General features: G+C 41.5%; 9 protein-coding genes across 9 annotated transcripts; 5 read left to right on the forward strand and 4 right to left on the reverse strand.

Moving 5' to 3' along the window:
* The first annotated feature begins 4 nt into the window (after window positions 1-4).
* BDV59DRAFT_162747 (uncharacterized protein) lies at window positions 5-904 on the forward strand. The gene has a single exon (XM_073687582.1). It carries the CDS (start codon window positions 89-91, stop codon window positions 683-685), a length of 597 nt encoding a protein of 198 aa, XP_073542542.1. The 5' UTR covers window positions 5-88; the 3' UTR covers window positions 686-904.
* Window positions 858-1,718, reverse strand: BDV59DRAFT_162604 (uncharacterized protein). The gene is made up of 3 exons (XM_073687580.1): window positions 1,398-1,718; window positions 1,000-1,330; window positions 858-905 (listed from the first exon to the last, which is right to left on the reverse strand). The coding sequence occupies exons 1-2, from the start codon at window positions 1,581-1,583 to the stop codon at window positions 1,124-1,126; spliced, it is 393 nt and encodes a 130-aa protein (XP_073542543.1). The 5' UTR covers window positions 1,584-1,718; the 3' UTR covers window positions 858-905; window positions 1,000-1,123.
* Window positions 1,719-2,648: 930 nt separating this feature from the next.
* BDV59DRAFT_189919 (uncharacterized protein) lies at window positions 2,649-4,154 on the forward strand. Its single transcript, XM_073691682.1, has 2 exons — window positions 2,649-3,894; window positions 3,961-4,154. The coding sequence occupies exon 1, from the start codon at window positions 3,073-3,075 to the stop codon at window positions 3,499-3,501; it is 429 nt and encodes a 142-aa protein (XP_073542544.1). The 5' UTR covers window positions 2,649-3,072; the 3' UTR covers window positions 3,502-3,894; window positions 3,961-4,154.
* BDV59DRAFT_189921 (uncharacterized protein) lies at window positions 4,154-4,934 on the forward strand. Its single transcript, XM_073691683.1, has one exon. It carries the CDS (start codon window positions 4,425-4,427, stop codon window positions 4,764-4,766), a length of 342 nt encoding a protein of 113 aa, XP_073542545.1. The 5' UTR covers window positions 4,154-4,424; the 3' UTR covers window positions 4,767-4,934.
* A 153-nt stretch (window positions 4,935-5,087) lies between these two features.
* BDV59DRAFT_189923 (uncharacterized protein) lies at window positions 5,088-6,935 on the forward strand. Its single transcript, XM_073691684.1, has 3 exons — window positions 5,088-5,387; window positions 5,439-5,682; window positions 5,733-6,935. The coding sequence occupies exons 2-3, from the start codon at window positions 5,563-5,565 to the stop codon at window positions 6,780-6,782; spliced, it is 1,170 nt and encodes a 389-aa protein (XP_073542546.1). The 5' UTR covers window positions 5,088-5,387; window positions 5,439-5,562; the 3' UTR covers window positions 6,783-6,935.
* An 8-nt stretch (window positions 6,936-6,943) lies between these two features.
* Window positions 6,944-8,850, reverse strand: BDV59DRAFT_162914 (uncharacterized protein). Its single transcript, XM_073687586.1, has 2 exons — window positions 7,571-8,850; window positions 6,944-7,527 (listed from the first exon to the last, which is right to left on the reverse strand). Exons 1-2 carry the CDS (start codon window positions 8,521-8,523, stop codon window positions 7,059-7,061), a joined length of 1,422 nt encoding a protein of 473 aa, XP_073542547.1. The 5' UTR covers window positions 8,524-8,850; the 3' UTR covers window positions 6,944-7,058.
* BDV59DRAFT_162775 (uncharacterized protein) lies at window positions 8,685-9,950 on the forward strand. The gene is made up of 3 exons (XM_073687583.1): window positions 8,685-8,883; window positions 8,951-9,378; window positions 9,473-9,950. Exons 2-3 carry the CDS (start codon window positions 9,153-9,155, stop codon window positions 9,838-9,840), a joined length of 594 nt encoding a protein of 197 aa, XP_073542548.1. The 5' UTR covers window positions 8,685-8,883; window positions 8,951-9,152; the 3' UTR covers window positions 9,841-9,950.
* Window positions 9,951-9,965: 15 nt separating this feature from the next.
* BDV59DRAFT_189941 (uncharacterized protein) lies at window positions 9,966-11,589 on the reverse strand. Its single transcript, XM_073691685.1, has 5 exons — window positions 11,389-11,589; window positions 11,129-11,323; window positions 10,808-11,067; window positions 10,373-10,746; window positions 9,966-10,319 (listed from the first exon to the last, which is right to left on the reverse strand). The coding sequence occupies exons 2-5, from the start codon at window positions 11,133-11,135 to the stop codon at window positions 10,061-10,063; spliced, it is 900 nt and encodes a 299-aa protein (XP_073542549.1). The 5' UTR covers window positions 11,136-11,323; window positions 11,389-11,589; the 3' UTR covers window positions 9,966-10,060.
* On the reverse strand, window positions 11,581-13,435 carry BDV59DRAFT_189943 (uncharacterized protein). The gene is made up of 2 exons (XM_073691686.1): window positions 12,967-13,435; window positions 11,581-12,886 (listed from the first exon to the last, which is right to left on the reverse strand). The coding sequence occupies exons 1-2, from the start codon at window positions 13,373-13,375 to the stop codon at window positions 11,775-11,777; spliced, it is 1,521 nt and encodes a 506-aa protein (XP_073542550.1). The 5' UTR covers window positions 13,376-13,435; the 3' UTR covers window positions 11,581-11,774.
* Window positions 13,436-19,744: the final 6,309 nt, after the last annotated feature.

The following is a 19,744-nucleotide window of genomic DNA, read 5'->3' on the forward strand; positions in this document are numbered from 1 at the left end:
CGAGGCCAACGGCGAGGCCAACGGCGAGGCCAACGGCGAGGCCAACGGCGAGGCCAACGGCGAGGCCCCAGGCCCGGTCAAGGACATAATGGAGCAGTTAGAACGCAATAAGGTACAGATACAGGCAATCTTTCAGTTGTCTCCAGAAATTTCTTTATCAGATGAGACGGATTGGGCATCAGACGACCCTCGAATCGTTGACATCAGATTATTTGAAGGGAAAAACAAGTCTCTAGTCGACAAGTTTCGCTCGAGTCTAAGTGAAATATCTCTAGCCGATGATTTCACGGCATGGGAAGCGAGTAAGTATGGAGAGACAAGAGTGGACGCCCTCTGCCGGGACATCGAAGCTGTCAAAAATAAGAGGGGCCACATTAAATTCTGGGTCGAACATGAGGGTTTTCTGGACCAGGAAAGAGCTCAAAAGTACACAGATTATGGTATTAAATGGCTTGTGTTCGATCGAATTTATTCACGGGCAGCTTTCCAGGACAGGCAACCGCGTCAAGGCATCCTTGGGATTCTCTTTTGCTGCTCCAGACTGTTTACTCGCCTGAAATATAGCTACTACCAAGAGCTAGCCATTGCTCTACGGTCAAGTGACTGGAAATATTTGGCCGAATATCAGGCTAGTTGGATGCAAATGTGTATAGCTAACCACAATAGTGAACGCCCATCTTCCTGATACTCCAATGAACAAACCATGCTAATTCCTGCAACAGATCGGATCCAGACGCTTATGCAAGAGCAAAAGAGGCGAAAGCGCCCACGCCTAGACGCTAGACCACACGTTGAGTCTCTTCCACAGTTAGAGGTCCGTCCACCGCTGGCACCTTACCCACTGCCAGACTTGGACCCTCTTGAACCTAGAGACACACCAGGCAGACTCCATCCTGTGCAACAACCCGCGCACACACTGTCAGCACCACTATCGGACATCTTGCCCCTCGAAGATGGTGAATCGTTCAGGCAACCTTCTGTTCCAGGGAACTCACATACAACGTTCCTTCCGGGCCTCTACCCTATTGAGGGTGAGCCTATAAGCAATGTCGACACTGCGTTTCAAAATTTTCTAATTTCCGAGGGTATAGTCCGCTAATGAAAGACCTTCTTCTCAAGTCCCTCATTTCCTTATTTCTAGTACGATCGTAATGAAGTCGCCCTGCCCGAAAAGTGGCCGTTCTTGCTCCAGGGTATAATACTTGTCTTGTAGTAAACGGAAGTTTTTGTCAAGGGTTGGCGTTCCATTGACGATAATCAAAAGTAGTCGACTTGTAGGGTTCAATATGTTTGCGCCTCTGAGGACATGGTACGCATGACACGCGACGGCCTAACCACACAATAAAGGGCGTCATTCAAAAGTGACCGAGGATGAGTGTATTGATGGGACAACTTACCCTACTTCCTTCAGGCACTAACATTCTATCGTTCTTCAGGTTGTCCAGTTCTTTTGTTATTTCCATTCCCACGTAGTTCCAAGTCAACCCAGGCTCCTTTTCCTTCTTTTCCGCGTTATTACTGCTTATAAGCGTCCTTATCCTATCCACGACGCACTTGGCGCTTTCCGGAAGAGGGGTTTCCATGACAAAATAGAGAATCGGGGGATTCACGGGTCTATTCTGGGAGATGTTTCGTTTCGCTCGTCGGATAACCAAATATGAATAGAAAGTAGACAGCGGGGGAGGTGAGGGGTGCCTAATACCCAACGTCACGTGAGACAACGTTACGTGGGTCTCACGTGACACGGGTTAGTCACCAGTCTTAATAAGGTGATAACCTAGTTAACCGTTTCCAAGACATACATAATCAACGGTTGAAATACCAAGAAAGATATGAGCTACGACTCTCTTTGCTCATAGTCTTGTAAGATTGAGGATTATCTTAGCAGACGTGCTGTTATGACGTAACAACGTCCCAGTGGAACTAGACGAGAAGCTCCAATATAATGCCAAGTTATCGAGGAATTCGATAATATGCAGAGGTCCTTCGATTGATCCAAAAGATCGAAGGATAGTAAACCTTACTAGGTTTAACATACCAACTGTCAGGTTATTCCATTAATTCACAAAACACTCTATCTTTCATGATCATAATAGCGGCTAACGGGTTGTGATAACGGAACTGTTACTGAAAGTATAGATTCTTTATCGGACGCGTTAAGTGATAAACCAGAACATGTTCCTTTTCCCTGTGTCGCAAACGTATGTCATATCTACTAGCTTTAAAACGCTTTATTATTAGAAATAGACGCCTAAATAGTGATTACTATACACAGACATATGTCCACACACTTCCTGCCTGAGTATACTATATGTGTGAAAGCCGAAATTCACGACGCCGGTGTCCAATATCTAAATTAATGACAGTCGAACATATTATGGAACGCGGAGCTTCAGCGGGTTAGGTTTTTCGACTCTGGTCGGGCAGTGAACGAACGGAAAGCATTTCCACGTGATACATTCTCGCCTAGACCAAAGTGATTAAGCACCCCGATCCTATTGGACGGGAGATAGCGCGCGCGCTATCTCCCGTCCAATAATGTCAGATTGGGATTATTTCGTGATAGCTGACACATCATGTGTATAGGAAATCTAGAATTCTATATATTGAAAATGTTGCATCCACGTTATCTCCTAACCTCCCACGAACCGTATGCCACGCCGTGCCTGGTGTTTGACAGCTCCATGACGCGCAAACCCGCCATTCAAAGGAGCTCTACTGTTATTCTTTTTATTATTGAAAAATATCAATATTTTTAGAAGCAATTTGGAGCTGAGAGATATCCGCTAAACAGCAAGGAGATGTACCACGCCATGATGGCGTTCGATGAATCTATCACGGGCCAAAGCATTAATAGGAAGAAGCTTTACGAAGATACACAACTCAATTTAAGGAACGATGCTTATGCCGCTACATACAGTCCTGTTTTATTAAAAGTGCACTCTATCGTCTCTTCGATAACCCGTACCACAGCAGTCTATAAAGATACGAAATCTGTCCTGTGCGTTCCTATTTGACGGAGCAGGCTCAATATTGTACTGCAGTACGCAAAGTCCTTCGATATATACTGTAATGTTCTGTCTTGGCTTCTTCGCATCCTGGTTTCGCTTCAGGTCATCAAAAAGCGAATCCACAAGTCCTCCGTTACCTACGAATACGTCTGAGCAAGGCTATCAGAGCACTCGGCCAATGGACCGGCCTACAGCAAAGATTTACGACGTTATTGACGCTGAGAGTCAGTTTGGAATCTCATACTTCATACGCTATCATTCATATTCTATCAGCCCTCCTGGGATCGTGTTCTATGCTCGCCCTCGAAAAGATCCTAATGTGAATATGTATCATGTTCTTTGCCCGTTGGAAATCGACGCCAGAAATCTTCCTCAAAAAGATCAAGAAAATCTCCAACTAAATCTTGATATCGCCAAATCATACGTACCGAAGAAGGTCTGGGAAACACTTAGAGTGGGGCCAGAACAACGCCGTCTTGTTTGTCTTTGATGAAGAGAGCATGCCTAGTTAGTGTCTCCAAGAGGTCTAGAACTAGCAATATCGTGAAGAATATACAGGTCTTGTACTTAAAGCACTCTACGCTGGATTAGTTCTTGGAGAATATACTAGATCCGCTTTTATAGTATAAGAGAAATTTTTCGTTGCACCGCGAAAGATTATCTAACAGAACACGGCATATACTAGGGACAGAAGATATGTCCGCGGCCCTTCTGACATTTTCTATGTGGATAGTCATACTGTGGATATGTCTATATCCTATATTTTTATTACTCCATTTCAAAGCAAGAAGATCTCTCGACCTAGAGCGCCAGCGCCACCCACATGAAGAATGATAATGCCAAGTACATCTGGCGAATGGTTTTGCTAGCAACATTCCATCTGGTTGGTCCACGGCTGCCTCTATCCAAGGTTACCTATTATAATACAAAGATGATCCTAATTCTACAGCTCAGGATATCAGGAAATGGGTAGATCAGGCGATCATCTCATTCAAAATCCGCCTCCAAGAGGAATACAAATTCGGATTATTTGAAGATATTACGACTTTAGCTTATGCAAGGCACGGGAGCTTGTGGAGTGGGATTATCTCTATAAAAAATTTCGAGTCATTCGAAGAGTATTGTTATACCTAGTAATATAAGATATAATCATTTATTTACTATAAAGTGCCCTGGGCTTAATAGTAGTGCTTCGTCCGATGGAAGAAGTTATTTTCACTTGCAACCTTATCTGGAATAACAATTATCCACCTTTTACTTGAAGCTGTCAACTATAATCCTACAGGGAACGCTATCACTAAGGATATATTTTTGAAGGCAATTAACCCACACTAGAGCTGCCGGTAAGTCCAATATGTGTGTAGTACATGCGCTATAAACTCATAATATATCAGGACTTTCGAATCCTTAGGCATGCCATACAAAGATAAACAAGTCGCTTTAGCCTACAAGAGAAGGCATTACCAAATTAAGAAAGAGGAAGAGAGGGACGACCTCATCGCACTACTGGAAGAACGACTGAAATTGTGCGCCAAGTGGTGTACCACGAACTATACGAGTCTCGTCGAAGCCGCATATATTCCGAATCAAAGTCTCAGAAATATCTCGTCTATAATCGCCGAAATCGAAATGATGATTAAAACTTCCCTTTTAATGTGGATTCCAAAGGAGGAACGGGACTATTTTCGGGAGTTTAGTGTTGAAAAGCTCGACGAGGAAGTTATGAATCGCCTATCTACATCTGATTATCATTAACACGGAGAGTGACATATCTTTAATCTCTATACAGGCAAAGATATCGTACGGGTGAATCTTGACAGTGTAGGATTTTAGGGGCCGTAGTCTTACTGAAACTAAGCGGACCTCCGCCGCCGCCGAAGTAGCTTATTTGAGCTTATATTAAAGTGTTATAATACGGGAGGGGGGCCGGGGGGGTGGTGGGGGGGTTGTGTTACGATATGCAATGTCAAAGGCCTAGAATCCTTGTCATCTTTCCCTGCCGATGTGGCTTTTTTTTGATATGATATGTCTCCGTATTTCTCTTCTTGGATACGATAGCATCGTCTATATTATTTTCTGTACATACTCTTGGCCGCAATTATTTGCTCTAAGCGGGCGTTAAAACGTTAGATCGAGTAGTACTCTCCGTGTTCTCGGAAAAATCGGCTTGAAATTTTATATATCTCATGTTGGCTGCTCCAGCCACCTCACCCATGCAGGTATCCATACTCCTAACACTACTCTATCCTAATACCCAAAGTACGGAAAAGCTATCTCCCGGGCTTGTACTTAAAGTAGTATAGAACTTGACCATAGGAGACTGTGAAACCATCCAGTACTGGTCGTTATTTTATGGATGCTCTCTGGCACTTCAAGGTATTCTCTCTGGACCTAAAGGATTATTAAAAATATCTAATATTACTACAGAAATATCTGTATACCCATCAGGCAAAGCTAGTCAATAGCGGGAAGCTAAGCATTATCGGGGGTTTCACAGGCTCCTTTCTGGGTACTTCCATTAGAAACGGACGTCCAGCATAGCATCCGCACCATGGAAAGTCTGCCTCCAGATCTTGTGTGCTGCATCATACAGAGTCTGTCTATAGGGGATTCTGTGAACCTTTTCAGTACCTGCCGTCGTTTCATGGAGATAGGTACTTCTTTTATTGAGGTACTCTTCTTGCACGGAATTAATTATTATAAAGTCTAACATCATGCCAGAGATATTCAGGCGACTATCCCGATGAGGCAAGACTCGTCGTTACCGGAAAGTTAACCGTTGTTGGGGCAATAACACGCGCTCTCAATCTTGATACATCTATCAGGAAAGGGAAACCATTCTCAATTCGGCACATTGCATTCGATATTGAAGAACAATTTATGTGCTACGGTGGCCTGACTTGCTGCCTGCAGTCTGGCTGTATTCGGATCTACAACAACTACAGCGGGGCCCAGGAATACTCTATCAATATTGGCGACATTGAACTCCAAGTAGGTTCTAAGGAACTGGTTAACTACCAGGAGTCGTATATCAGGATGTGTCATTTCAACCACCAAATCCTGACAATTACATTGAGTTCAATCCAGTCACTTGTCTCTATCAAACTGGAGAGGAATGGCTCATGGCAAGTCATCTACGTTCTGCGGACGATCTTCCCCGGCCCTACTAGTGTCATATCATCCAAAAGCATAGTATCTTGCACTATGCTAGACACTGGCCTACGTTTTAATTGGTTTGACCTCGAAGAAAGAACGGAATACACGTTGAATATGGATCAGGAACCAGAGCGCGGTCTTCAAATCGTTCCTAGTGGCCCTAATATCTATATCCTCTTACCCCGTGAGGATGACTATCAGGTCGGTCAGCTCAAGGTTACCGATAAAGGCCTAGTATATGATCCAAATCAGCAATATTTGAATTTTTTTTTAATATACCCCGATGGAGAGGATGGGGTGACGCCACTTACGCCTGGACTAGTTCGCGGTATACCTATTTTTCAACCCCATGAAGCCAGGCCTGGTTTCTATGAGCTTTCTCGTGCCTACTTTGAAAGGGCTTCTAATTTTTTACTGAAGAATATTTGGTATGGGTATATCCACATCAGACAGAGAATTTGGCCTGCCAGAGTTGCCGATGGGGTAGGCATAGTGTATGCTATGAAGGATTCTGATAGCCGCTCCCTCTTTTTTGCCAACTTTGACGCCCGCTGTGAACATTGGACGTGCCTTGAAGGCCAAATAGCAGGCAGATTTTTTAATACTGCATATTGAATATCTTGTTTGCGATTTTTCTTATGTATTTTATATCCCGAGTCAATTCACGGGTATAGCCTTAGGAGAGCCATTGCTGGATAATTCTCGTTGGTCTCAAGACATTTATTTGCAGACATGCGAAAATAACCTCACTCTTTCGCCTAATGGGTGCGACATTGAAGATGTCTCGGAAAATACACAAGTCCCCTAAGCTCCTTGATAACTAGAAAGTTCCAAATCTTGCCTCTACCTGCTGATGGAAGTCTGTCCATTTAGATGGCACATGTACAAGCACTACTCATTTTCCCATTGTGCCACAAGACGTTTTCTTAAATGCATCAGCTCATCGAGAAAATTGCTGCGCGCTGATATAAGATGGTTCTGACCATCCAATCTTGCTTCCAGCTGGCTTATGACCTTTGAGTATTGTCTATCAACATCCCTAGGCATATGCTTTGGCCTGATCTTTTTGAAAAACGCCGCTATGGGCGTCGGATTCAAGGTATCGAGAAAAAGCGAAGAGCAGGTCAGGACGTCCACTTGCTCTGCGTAGGTGCCGATAGTATCGAAATGATTCAGCGCTTCTCCCAGAAGACTATACGTTGTAGGGTCCAGATCTTCATTGCATATCTCAGGACAATCCTCTTGGTGCTTAAGTCCACAAAGAGTTGTACCAAGGTGAGCAGCTGTGAAGAAATGTCCTCCAACGGCGAGACAGTCATCCGGTGTGAATACGGCATGTGGACAGCTAGGTGGCAAGACCCTGTTTCGGTTAGCTAGATCTCATTACCAGGGCACATCCTTACAACAGGTCTCCAGCGCGGAGCTCCACACGAGCCCAACCTCCTTCGTAACCCTGAACATTTTGTGATCCCATAAGGGCTAACCAGCGAACCGCGTTAGGTGATAACTTCCGAGGAAAATACCAAATTTTCCGACCTTCCAATATCAGTATCCAAGTAAGCTGGCTTGCATTGTCCACATGGATTGACGATATAGCATTCGATCCACTCAACAGAAAGAATTCTTGTCGAATACGCTTGAAGCTCGAGTTCGTCTTCCCAATGCTCTCTGAGCCCTTGCGCAGTATCCTTTGAGACAAATCGCGCTGTAAGATCTCATAAGGGCAAAAATCAACCAGCCTGTTCTCTATATCCAAAAGGTTCAATGCATGGCGCTCATGTGCTGGACGTTCCCAATGCGCTAAGACTTCATGGACTGTCATTTGATAAGTTCTTTGAAGGGGGTTTTCGACCGAACAATCATATACGTCCACCATCTTCTGCGGATCCTCGCGTAAGTATATCCAGAAGGAATCCAGGCGTAATTTCCGACCACTAAGTGAGTCTCCAGATTCTGCTCGATGAAGCAATGGTTTGTCAAACTTCTCCCCGAGACGGTTGTATAGCGCTTGCGAATCTTCTAGGGTAATAATATCTTCGCCCGAGGTTGGTAAAATCGATGGGATTCGGGCTATGATTTCAAGGGGCCGATTGGACGTGCGAAGCTGTGTCATAACATCTCTGATAATGTCTGCTCTCGTTTTCGCCGGCTGTGACTCTTTATCTAGTGCTTGAATAAACCGTTTTAATTCTGCAATGCCACTCTTGCCAAATGTTGGAAATTCGAGATTATATGATCCCCAGTGGATTTCTCGGGGGATTTGAAGCGCTCTCTTTCGGTCTCTGTGCTCTTTCCACCACTTGCGCTTTCGAGACTGGTCTCCTTCAGTGTCGACTCGCGTGGACATCTGAGACATTTCTAGTGTCGAGACGTTTCTCACGGCCTTCTCTGTAAACCGCCGTTGGGGGCTGGTCGTTGCAAGGTGTTGTTTGGTAAGATTATAGGAAGACCTGCAGTTGTGGGGAGAAGTTTGCCTATTAAGCGCGAGGCTGCCTCGCTATGAGCGAAGTTCGCTTGCGTCCTGCGAGTTCCGCCTGTTCAGGTCGAAGACTCCCGCGCGCCAAGCCCATCCACGAAGGGATTTATTATTGGTAAATCACTATTGGAAAGACAGGGGACCCTGCGCGGCATGTATCGGGTAACTATTGGTTATTGGCACTGATCCATACAAGAATAATACAAGAATAATAACCAATCTAGGCTCATCGAGAAACCAGTAAGGCACCTCGAAGTTGTGTAATTCGGTGTTTATAGTGTTTGTTGTCTCACCTTTTCAATAACAGAAAATCTGTCTGTGTGGTCATTACCGCTCCCGAGGATGAAGGGGAAGATGACGAAGATTTTTCGCAACTGCAGGAGATCAAAGACATCTGTTCTGTGCTCCAAAATACCGCCAGTTCCTGCGTTGGGTTTAGTTTTGATGAAACAGGGATTTTGTGTGGCGGAAAGGCTGTTCCAAAAAGAGCGTGTTCGTACGTGGAGAGAATGGTCACATTGGAGGACCTACTACCAAAGATCCAGGGAAGGCTCTCGATGATGGAGCTATATACTTTGGCAATCACCCTTACCACATCTGTACTCCAGTTGAGTCCTACGCCTTGGCTGGATAGTTTGGTGTGCAAGCGTGACATTGCCTTTCTGAGAGCAAATGATCGGTCGTATACCTCTGTGGACCTCCACCACCCATACTTGATTCACAGACACTCGCTGGGTAAGTTTTCCCCTTAATGACCTATCAGGTTATAGTGCGAAGCTGGGCACCATTCGTGCATAGAGAGGTTGTTCTCACTGATATACTGGGCCAGGGACATCGGGCGGTGGGGATGAGCGCCGCCGCGCCAACGACTGCTCAAACCTCCTCGCACTTGCCATAATGCTCCTGGAAATCAATTCTGCGCGACATATAGAGACTCTACACTGCACCGAGGACTTTGGCCCTAACTGCGAAGTAACCGAGCTCACTGATCTCTCTGCTGCGCGGCGATGGCTCGGGGAGCAGAAAAATCGAGGGAACGTGTCTTGTGCATTCTTCAGTGCCATAGCCTATTGCTTACAATCGTTCGTGAACCCTCAAGCGTTGTTGCGGGATCAGAAATTCTGTAAGGCCGTGGAAGAACAAGTGCTGGCGCCCCTGGAAGAGGAGATGCGATTCCTGTTGTTAGGGGATATGTAGATATCGGCTTCGCTGTACCACGCAATACATGAAAATCGCCAAGGTATACTTGATGGGCTCATTTTGCAACACTACTTACTATACGGGCAGATCGAATTATCGGGCAATTGAGTGCACCATCCAGACCGAAACTTAGATCATGTGGTCGACATCTATACATCTTTTCTATACCTTTAACTGTACTTAGCATTTTCAGCAAGCCCTACACGATGAGATCGTGTCAGAGAACGGCACTAAGAAATGTCATTGTCGCCAAAAGAACAGTTATGATCCCAAGCGCATAACTCCCAGCTGTTAAGCCACATTCTAAGCTCTGGCAAACACCAGTTGCAACTGCAACAACGCAGACGCTGCAAAGGACGCCACCTATAAACAACAAGAGCATGTAACGAAGGTGCCATCCTTCAACAACCGTGAAGGCGTATACTGTTTTCCCGTACGGGTTTGCAGCATCCATGTATTTGTCTGTTGCGATATATCTGTTCCCAGATAGTCAGAAAGTGCCATTGGCAAATGGAACTGTACGACTCACTCGTAACTCGTAACATAATGACTATCTTGCAAGAATTTGACGGCTCGTTTTTCGATGCCATTCTGCCAATAATACTCCAGCATGGACGGCAGGAAATTGTGATTGCCTCTCCGTAAGGATAATTCGCGGACACGGCTAGCGACACAATAGGGTGAACTAGTAGCATCGTATCTGGTATTTGGGCAGGAACTGTAGTTTGGTTCATCGCAGGAGCTTCTACCATGGATAGAGACACCGCATGTATCTGTTTCGAATCCGCTTTCATAGATATAGTCGATAGAGTCCTCAATGGAGTTTCGTAACTCATTGTAATTGAAATCTGTGACGACCACGATTATCTCGTTCTTTGCAGAGTCATAGCTCATAAAGCGGATCTAGGTAGCCAAACAGTCAGGTACATGAAGGAAAAGGGGAGTAGGTCATGAGTAGGTTTACCATGATCTCTCTTACACCAATGGCGGAATAGAAGGAATACTGTTTCCACCAACTGAAGATCTTTCGAAGCTCATTAAGCCGTATTGGAAGCGATGATTCTTCCAGTCGTATGTCCTGGGCAATCCATTTTCCACCGTTTTTCATGCATATCCATATGCAATTTTCATGGCCTTGATCTAGAGCATTTTTGCAGTAGTCGTATAGAACAGATGGTCGGCCCTCTTCTTTCTCTGCGTCTCGAAAATGATGATATCCACTACCTTTGAGTAGAATAAAATTAGGAGTCTATACATGCCTCGGCAAAGGTATCGATCGACTCACTAGACATTATCTTCTCCAGATTCAAGCACTCTTAGACACCACACAAATGGGGATAAAGGATACTTGGACAATATAAATAGGCTGAGATTTTGCGGCTCCCAGATAATGCTGGAATTCCTGGCAGGTGGTTGAGGTTGACAGTGAGAAATGGGTACTGCGAGGCTGAATGAAGCTCCTCCTCGCGCGAATCGTTTGCTGGCACGTCACACCCCAATGTCAGACAATACGTAAGCATCTGATGGTTGGGTTTCTTAGCGTACGCGGCAACCAACCGACGTGGCCAACATGATGCGTGGCATCGATGTGTCGTATATAGGTTGGTGAGTTGCACTCGTGACCGAACAGCCAGTCTGTGATCGCAATCCTTGGCAAGCTGAGATACCTTGGTTCGCCAAACCATTTCCCTCATGCCATTTCGGATCATCCCCTGCTCAACAGAACACAGGGCACGATTGATGAATCCACGAGGAAAAGGCAAATGGCCAATGTGCTCTTTTACCTGCAGAGAGATATGAGTATCCTTTTTATATCTCACGTAGAAGTTCGTGGTTGAATAATCTACGGGTCGTTGATATCAGCCAGAGATGCGAAATCTACAAAGGGATGCCGAAACGGTACTTGGATTGATTAGATGGTATAAATTGATTCAACAATTGGCCCTGGCTCGGAGGTAGTATCGAGAATCTCCCGTATCCTTCGCCAGATGAGACTGTGAATTGAGTGAATTGCTTGCGTTCGATGTTTTGCGTGAGCTGGAACAGCGCTGCGCACTTCGGGAAACTTGGCTCGGGAAGCACTTCAGTTCCTTGTAATAAGCTGCCTGGAGAGTGCCCTTCTTTCTTCCAGGAAATTTGACGCTTATTTGGTTCCACGTGTGTCCTTCATTTCTCAGTTGTACGAGATATCGTTTTTGTTTGGAGGAAAGTGGGCCTCTTGTTGCAGAGACACCCCTTTGTCCGGGTACGCGGGGTGGTTGCTTTTTTGGCGGGAGACCTGAATCGACGGCTCCCAGGCTCAAAGTAATGGTTTGGAAAAGTTGGCCATCCAGCACGCGAAAACTGGAAGTTCCAGCGAAGATAGGAAGGCGTTGCACCTCCCTGATGTCGATAGACAAAACAGTCCCTTCTAACCGCCACGGCCTGCGGTTTGGTGGGAAATGGCGGCATGGTGGGTTTTCGACCTCTTCCTTAGGATCAAGCACTGGAAGTCGATCCGTTCTCGCTGTAGAGACGTTTGATATTTCTATATGTGAAAATTCAATATAATCCTTTGTCGACTTCGTTGGGCTTGGAGACCTAGTTCGAGGCCTCAAATAATCACATTTGCTAGCCTCATTCTCCACATAATTTTCCGAGTCTGTCCGGCGTGAAAAGCACTGCTCTGGGCCTGGATCAGACGGGGGGCTCGTTTGTTTGGACCTATCTCCAGGCGGGTGGCCTGGGGTTCTTCCAGACCTCTGTGATGGTGGTCGCGAGGTATGTGTTGTTGCGCTGGTCACAGAGATGGAATCTGATGGGATAAGAGCAGGATCATCATCGTCCATGACAGTGCAGAGATCGCTGTTAGACATATAGTCCATATCTTCGACCGGTGCGCTTTCGCCGGATCGGCCTGGGCTGAGGCATCCATCAATGATATGGTCGTTCAGAAGCAGCCCATTGCACAAACCAGGAGCCTCATAGGATGGCTCTTGTTCCGGTGTATTATTCATTGGAGGAGCGATGTCAAGACCATCAAGGCCTTGCAGGGTTAAACTTTCTGCTCCTTTTTGCGTCAGTTCCTCAGAATAAGAGAGATCAAACCAAACAACATAGAGATGGCTAAGTATCCGCACTTACCATCGGGATAAGAGTGCGTTTCGGCTCTTGAGGCATGAATGCATCCTTGACTATCATCGCGTTGACCAGAACTGCACTGTAATGATCCGTTGACGTCCCTCTGAAGCCCAGATCCTGCTGGACTCAAGGATGTTCTAGGTCGGAATCCACTTCTGTCGAGGGTGTATTCCTCTGGGCTTAGTGCATATGCCAGGTCCGAAGAGACAGAACAGTGTTCTTTGTCACTGTCCAACAAAGGTGGTCGAGGGTCAAGGCAACGTCCGTCAACTATTGCTGAATCCCATATCTGATCGTCGAAAGAGCCTTGTACGACGGTATCTTGCTCAATGGTTGACGGTATGGTGCTAAAAGATAAACCGTCAACTCCATAAACAGAAGGAATTCGATTACAAGGAGGCGCTTCTGCCATCGGCAATGTAGCGGCTCGACGGTCCGTTTCATGCTCAGAGAACGTTCTGCATAATGAAGTGCAGTCCTCATGAAACATACCATCGTGCTCATCACTGGTATGTTGAAGCTGGGGAAGACGAGCTGGACCAACGGTTAGAATGTGCCATTATGTATCAAAGAGTAGTCCAGCATACCGGCATCCGTACGACATATGAAGCCGTTGACGTTGGTGAAGTCCTTAGGTTCATTTGTAGGATGAGAGCTTCTTGGTGGTAGATCGTTGTAGGGCCGGGATGTAGCTTTAGAAGAATTATCAGAAGACTTGGTACACTGTAAGCTGAACCGCTCTCTCTTGGAGAAGCGATTGGGGTTCGAATTGGGCTTATAGAACAGAAAGGCGCTCATTTTTGTGGTTAGGATAGGCCAGAAAATATACCAAACATCATATAACCGCGGCCGAGTCATCAGATGGACTTTCACAATTTTATATGTTCGAGCCGCTTACAAGGCCCCTTTCCCAGTATTGTCGGTTCAGCTCCTGATTCCCCTGTCCGCAGTTGCCATCCTCCGAGACCCTAAGGATCATGGGACCGAAGACCAACAGACCAATAGACCGAGCGCTGTACTATGGGAGTTGCTGGAATCACCAAAACGGGAAACTGTACATCGAGGCTGAGTTGATTCATCTCGCATACTTTCCCCTCTCATAGATTGGGATTGACCACACACGACTGTCAGAAGAGAGCGCCAGAACCAATCAGCCCCGCTGACCATCGCCATGCCAGGATATCGTATAACAACCGGATCAACCTGCTAGATCAGGAAACACCCCCTAATCCAGCGACGAATACACCGCTGGATGGAGATCCAACCAGAAATGGTAGGAGCAGGTCTGTTCGCCTCCTTTTGGTGATTTGAAGTGCATAAGTGGCCCCGGATGGCCACGCGTCTTACATTTCGGCGTCACCGATATGAATATACTCCACTAAGTCACGTCGGGATGCGGAATTCTTCTCAGCGTTCACGTTATCACGACCGGTGGAGAGTTGCAAGCATGATTTAGTGCTAGGCAGCGCAAAAATAGACATCTCGGAGCGAAAATCTCTGCGCCGGAAGGGCCTGGACAGCCCCATTTCAGCTGGACGCGAGAGTGCAAGCCAATCGCATTTCTCATCAAAGGAATAGCCGGCAGCAGACAGTCGGCTAGGGGGAAGAAGGGCCCCCAAATGCCACGTAAACACCGCAGCATCCTAGTTCACGGGGAACCAGTTCCGTCACCAGACTGGGAGGTCAGGAAAGGAGACGTCCGTGACAGTCTTCTCAAGCTGGACACCAGCAGTGCAGGCCTCACGGTGTAACAATCCGGTTCATTCAATCTATGGACGCTGTAAGGCGGGGGCAAGTATTCTCGTTCACTATTAGGTGGTTAGACCCAAGTACAGTCGCCTCTGCAGAGGCATAGAACCAACAGGAATGCGGATGAGGGGATGAGCGCAGCGACAGACCGGAGCAAGGATACCAGCCATCCTTCCGCGGCGCATCCGGAAATTAGGCAGCGACATTGCTAAGGGGGGGTAGCTGAGATCACCTCAGCGAGAGGCGCGACGGTGGTAAGATTGAGGAAGGAAACAGAACGTGACGGTTACGCGGGCGGGCGGCCGGGGTCTATATAGCGGCAAGAGGTCGGGCGGTGAGGGACGGCATAACCGCATGGGGCGAGGCCGTTTCCGGATACGGCGGCCCCTAAAGGCAAATAACTATATATATAATAATTTGTCCGCCTTTAGTGAATATACTCTAAAAAAATTAAAGGTCTTAATTAGAGATACATAGGCAGTAATTTTAGATTTTAGGACTGTTTAACTAAAGCCTACGAGCCCATATAATAGTAAAATAATATTTAAACTAAAGGATTGTGCCTATATTCTAGAATTTTATCTTAATATTCTCTTAGTAATAAAGGCTAAGAAGGTAGGCCTATTCTATAATCTATATATACTATACCTAGAAACTCTCAATTCTATAAAAATATATAACCTTTATGAAGAAAATAGTATCTTTCTAGTTAAATAGGACTAGACCTTATTTTCAGCTTACTTTACTATAGAAACTCTATACAAAAGTAAGACTTCAGTAAACTCTAGAAATATAACCTATGAGACTGAGCTTTAAAATCGACTATCGACTTTAGCAGTTAATAAGCCTATTTAGCAGCCGATTCAGTAGTCTATTCAGCAGGTAATTCAGGAGCCTATTCAGGCATACCAGATTTAGAAATCTAATTAATCTATTATATCGAAGGGTTCGATTCAACTCTAGTACTAGTACTTAGGGCATCCAGGACTTAAAGCCCTAAAATATCTCGAGCAAGCAGCTACAGAAGTCAAATTTACTAATTCTAATAAAATAATAGGATTATGCGAGACATGCCTACTAGCTAAGACTAAAAGGCAGATTTCTAGACACCCTATTAGCCCTAATAACAAGCTATTCGAGACGATTTACTAGGATTTTATTTATATAAAGAAAGGAATAAAGAATATAAACTATATTAGTTATATATATAATCCTATAACTAAATACTATTTTACTTAGACTTTATAGACCAAGAATCAGATCTCTAAATTATTAAATTTAATAATTAAATTAATTTAGACTTAATACTATATTAACCCGAAGAGAATTTACTCTAATAATAATTTTAATCTTAGTAAATTTATTAACTCTAACTAATTAGAAGGTTTAATTCTTATAGCTCCACCGCCTGGATATCTAGAGCAGAATCTATATATAAAAAGATCTGGAGAGCTAATTATTATAAAAACTTACCTTTTAATAATCGATTTAGGAATTCTATTAGTTCTATAGCCTAAGATAGCTAGCGCAGCAGCCTATATTCTAAATAAAATGCTAATATACTTAATTTAATAGAAAATATTATATAAAGCTTTATACTATTTATTTTCTAAGCTACCTAACTATATAGAACCTCGACCAGACCTCTTGAATTTAAAGAGATATAGCTATAGAGCCTATACTCGAATTACAAGCATTTTATAGCTTAATAAGCTTTAACTAAGAGCTCTAATTAGATATCTAGTGAGATACCAAGCTTTAAATATATAGAAAATATAGATTCCTACTAAAAGACAAATTATTTCTGCGAGAGACTATATATTTAATAAATTAAAAGTCTATAAAGATAATTCTAGATAGATAGATTATCTAGATCCTAACTTAAGACCCAAAATTAAGGCCCTAAATAATATAGAAATTAATAAAATTATTAAGTTTATTGGATTAAGCTCTAAAAATAATAAATATAATATAATTGATCTTATAGAGAGCCTACCGAGCAATTTAGAAAAGGCTTAAAATAATAATATTAACTATTTAGGTCATTCAGATCATTTAGATTATTTAGATAAAGTAGAAAATAATATTATACTTAGAGATCTACCTAATTTACTATCTACTTTACTGATTCTACTGCCACCAGACGTCATTATTAATAATAGTAAATTTAAACTATTAAATTTACTATCTAATCTATCTGATTCACTATCCAATTTATTAAATAGCTTACCAGACCAAGCACCAGAGGTTATTATTAATAATAGCTAATTTAATTTTAGTGAATATGACGATTTAATAGAGCCTATTAGCCTAAAGAGGCAAAGATTATCTTTACCAGAGCTAGAAGTATTAAAAAGATCTTATTTTTAATTATTTTACGCATCTTAACTTAGCTATAAGAAACTATATATAACTAATCTATCTCTAAAATTAGAGAATTGGAGAGATATAATAAATAGTCTATTTAAAAATAAATAGATCTATGTAGTAGAGGTTAAATACTAACATCTAAATAATATAAAAATATAGACTATATTACCGGCTAAAGCTATTAATTCTATTAATCAGACAATACTACTATTAAAATAGATATTTATATATAAATTTAATCAACATAGCTATTTAGTTAAATTTAAAGTAAGAATATGCGTAAGAGAAAATCTTTAGCTACTTAGTAATCTTGAAATAAGAGCTATAATACTGGGATCTAGATCTCTACGAGTTATACTAGCTCTAGCCGCTATATTTGACCTAGAGGCTATTTAACTAGATACAGTAAATGTATTTTTAAATAGCCCTATTGACGAGAAGGTCTATGTGCAGGCCCTACCTAGCCTAGGTCCTAAAAATAGGGTATTCCAATTAAATAGGGCCCTATATAGACTAAGACGATCTCCATTACTCTAGCAGAGAGAAATAGGTAATAAAATAAAAAAACTACGCCTAGAGTCTATACCAGAGGATCCCTGCCTATATATAAATAACTATATAATTCTAATAATCTATATCGATAATATAATTATTATTTTTTATAAAGATTAGGCAGAAAAAGTTAGATTCTTTAAAGAATATCTCTGTATAATCTATCAGATAAAAAATCTTAGAGAAATAACTTAATTTCTAAATATAAAGATCTATAGAGATCGCCCAAAGCGAAAAATATAGATATCTTAGATAGATTATATTAAAAAAATTACTTACCAATTTAAAATAGCTAATTAAAGGCCTTCTACTATCCTTTTACTAGCTAAAAACCTTAATTTTATTAATAAGCAGATATTAGATTCGAAAGAAATTTATCTTTATTATTAGAAAATTAGATCTACTTTATATATAATTATTATATTGAGACCTAACTATATATATACTTACTAAAAGCTCTTATAATTTCTACTAAAGTCTATAGCGAGATATATAGAGATAGCCAACTACCTTATTATATTTTTATATAGAACTCAATTCTATATAATTCGCTATTTAGGACCTGAACTAGCTATTTAATTATCGGAATCAACTTTATTAAGCTCTATACTATCTTTTAGAGCTACTAGCGATGCTATATTTACTAATTCTATAAGTAAAAAGTCTTTAAAAGACTATATATTTAGACTTTATAGAGGACTAATCGATTAGAGTACTAGAAAGTAGAGAATAATAACGCTCTCTACTACCGAAGCTAAATTTCTAGCTATATCTATAGCTAGTAAGCAGTTTTTATAGTAGAAACGGTTTTTTAAAGCTATTATATTCGATCTAGAATAGTAACTTACTATTTAGTATAATAATAAGCAGACTATTAACCTACTTACTAAGCCTTATTTACTATATCGATTAAAATTAAAATATATAGATATTTACTATTATTAGCTTCGCTAAGAGGTCCAAAATTAATCTATTTAGATTTAATAGATGCCTACTAATAAAATACTTACAGATAGCTTTACTAAACAACTCTATGGGCTAAAGTACTAAGAATTTATAAAGTAGCTAAATATAAAAGATATATCTTACCTAATTTAAATTATCTCTTATCTTTATTTTACTTTTCTATAGGATTCCTATATAAAAATAAGCTGAATCTTATATACCTATAATTTGTAGTTTCTAAATAGCTTTAGAAACTAGGGAGGTGTATTAGATGTATAGTCTAATGTCTCTAACTAACTATTTCGGGATTATTTATATTTTGCATTGCTTATTGAATTACTATATTATTTACTGGATTACCCCTATGCGTGCCATACTAAGTCATTTATTCACTCCCTATTTATTCCATTCTAATTCACTATTCATTCCATGCTTACCCCTTCTAATTCAGACCCTTTATTTAATTCAGATTTACAGCCCATATCTCTGCAATATATATATATGTGGCCTATTTTCCCATGATTCTTTGGAGGATTAAGGACATGAGTTTCCAAAGAAAGTGTATCCTATTCTTCTGACTTATCTCTTACTTTCTACTTATTCCTTTCTTAGATTTCTATGCGTTCCTCCTAGAGATCTAAGTATTCAGTGAGGAACATCTAAAGTCAAATCGAATTAGTTAGAATTCTTCTGCAGCTATACCGAACTCCCGAGAGTTCCATAAATAGTTTATATTATTTTCTTTATCTAATTTATATTATCTAATTATTTATTATAATATTTTTTAAAAGCTAAAACTTATACTAAAAAATAATAATCTAAGTTATATCTAAAATAATAAAAATATAGAATATATTAAGTATAAAATATTTTAAATTTTAAAAAAGATATATATTTCTATTATTAAATCTAACTATAGTTAGATAAACTAATATAATAATAATAGTATTTTAGATATAAAAAATAATATATTATATAAATACTAGTTTTTAGTACCTATAAGTATTCCAAAAAAAATAAGACTAATTTTATAGAAAAATATTAAGTCTTTTAATTAATTATTAGATATATTAGAATTTAATATATAAAATATTATTTTATATTTACTAGTTTAAATCCGCTATTAAATAGTTTATTATAGAATAGTTAAATAAAAAAATTAAAC

This window comes from Aspergillus ambiguus, assembly GCF_047715705.1.
Source record: "Aspergillus ambiguus strain CBS 117.58 unplaced genomic scaffold BDV59scaffold_85, whole genome shotgun sequence".
Taxonomy (NCBI): domain Eukaryota; kingdom Fungi; phylum Ascomycota; class Eurotiomycetes; order Eurotiales; family Aspergillaceae; genus Aspergillus; species Aspergillus ambiguus.

Coding starts and splice junctions, on each gene's coding strand:
- BDV59DRAFT_162747 (XM_073687582.1), top strand. CDS start 89: ATGGAGCAGTTAGAACGCAATAAGGTACAGATACAGGCAATCTTTCAG.
- BDV59DRAFT_162604 (XM_073687580.1), bottom strand. CDS start 1,583: ATGGAAACCCCTCTTCCGGAAAGCGCCAAGTGCGTCGTGGATAGGATA. Junction 1,331..1,397: donor TAGTGCCTGAAGGAAGTAGG/GTAAGTTGTCCC, acceptor TTGTGTGGTTAG/GCCGTCGCGTGTCATGCGTA.
- BDV59DRAFT_189919 (XM_073691682.1), top strand. CDS start 3,073: ATGTTCTGTCTTGGCTTCTTCGCATCCTGGTTTCGCTTCAGGTCATCA.
- BDV59DRAFT_189921 (XM_073691683.1), top strand. CDS start 4,425: ATGCCATACAAAGATAAACAAGTCGCTTTAGCCTACAAGAGAAGGCAT.
- BDV59DRAFT_189923 (XM_073691684.1), top strand. CDS start 5,563: ATGGAAAGTCTGCCTCCAGATCTTGTGTGCTGCATCATACAGAGTCTG. Junction 5,683..5,732: donor TAGGTACTTCTTTTATTGAG/GTACTCTTCTTG, acceptor ACATCATGCCAG/AGATATTCAGGCGACTATCC.
- BDV59DRAFT_162914 (XM_073687586.1), bottom strand. CDS start 8,523: ATGTCTCAGATGTCCACGCGAGTCGACACTGAAGGAGACCAGTCTCGA. Junction 7,528..7,570: donor CTCCGCGCTGGAGACCTGTT/GTAAGGATGTGC, acceptor TAACCGAAACAG/GGTCTTGCCACCTAGCTGTC.
- BDV59DRAFT_162775 (XM_073687583.1), top strand. CDS start 9,153: ATGGTCACATTGGAGGACCTACTACCAAAGATCCAGGGAAGGCTCTCG. Junction 9,379..9,472: donor GATTCACAGACACTCGCTGG/GTAAGTTTTCCC, acceptor ATACTGGGCCAG/GGACATCGGGCGGTGGGGAT.
- BDV59DRAFT_189941 (XM_073691685.1), bottom strand. Junction 10,747..10,807: donor TTGGTGTAAGAGAGATCATG/GTAAACCTACTC, acceptor TTGGCTACCTAG/ATCCGCTTTATGAGCTATGA. Junction 10,320..10,372: donor CATTATGTTACGAGTTACGA/GTGAGTCGTACA, acceptor ATCTGGGAACAG/ATATATCGCAACAGACAAAT.
- BDV59DRAFT_189943 (XM_073691686.1), bottom strand. CDS start 13,375: ATGGCAGAAGCGCCTCCTTGTAATCGAATTCCTTCTGTTTATGGAGTT. Junction 12,887..12,966: donor AACGCACTCTTATCCCGATG/GTAAGTGCGGAT, acceptor AAAAAGGAGCAG/AAAGTTTAACCCTGCAAGGC.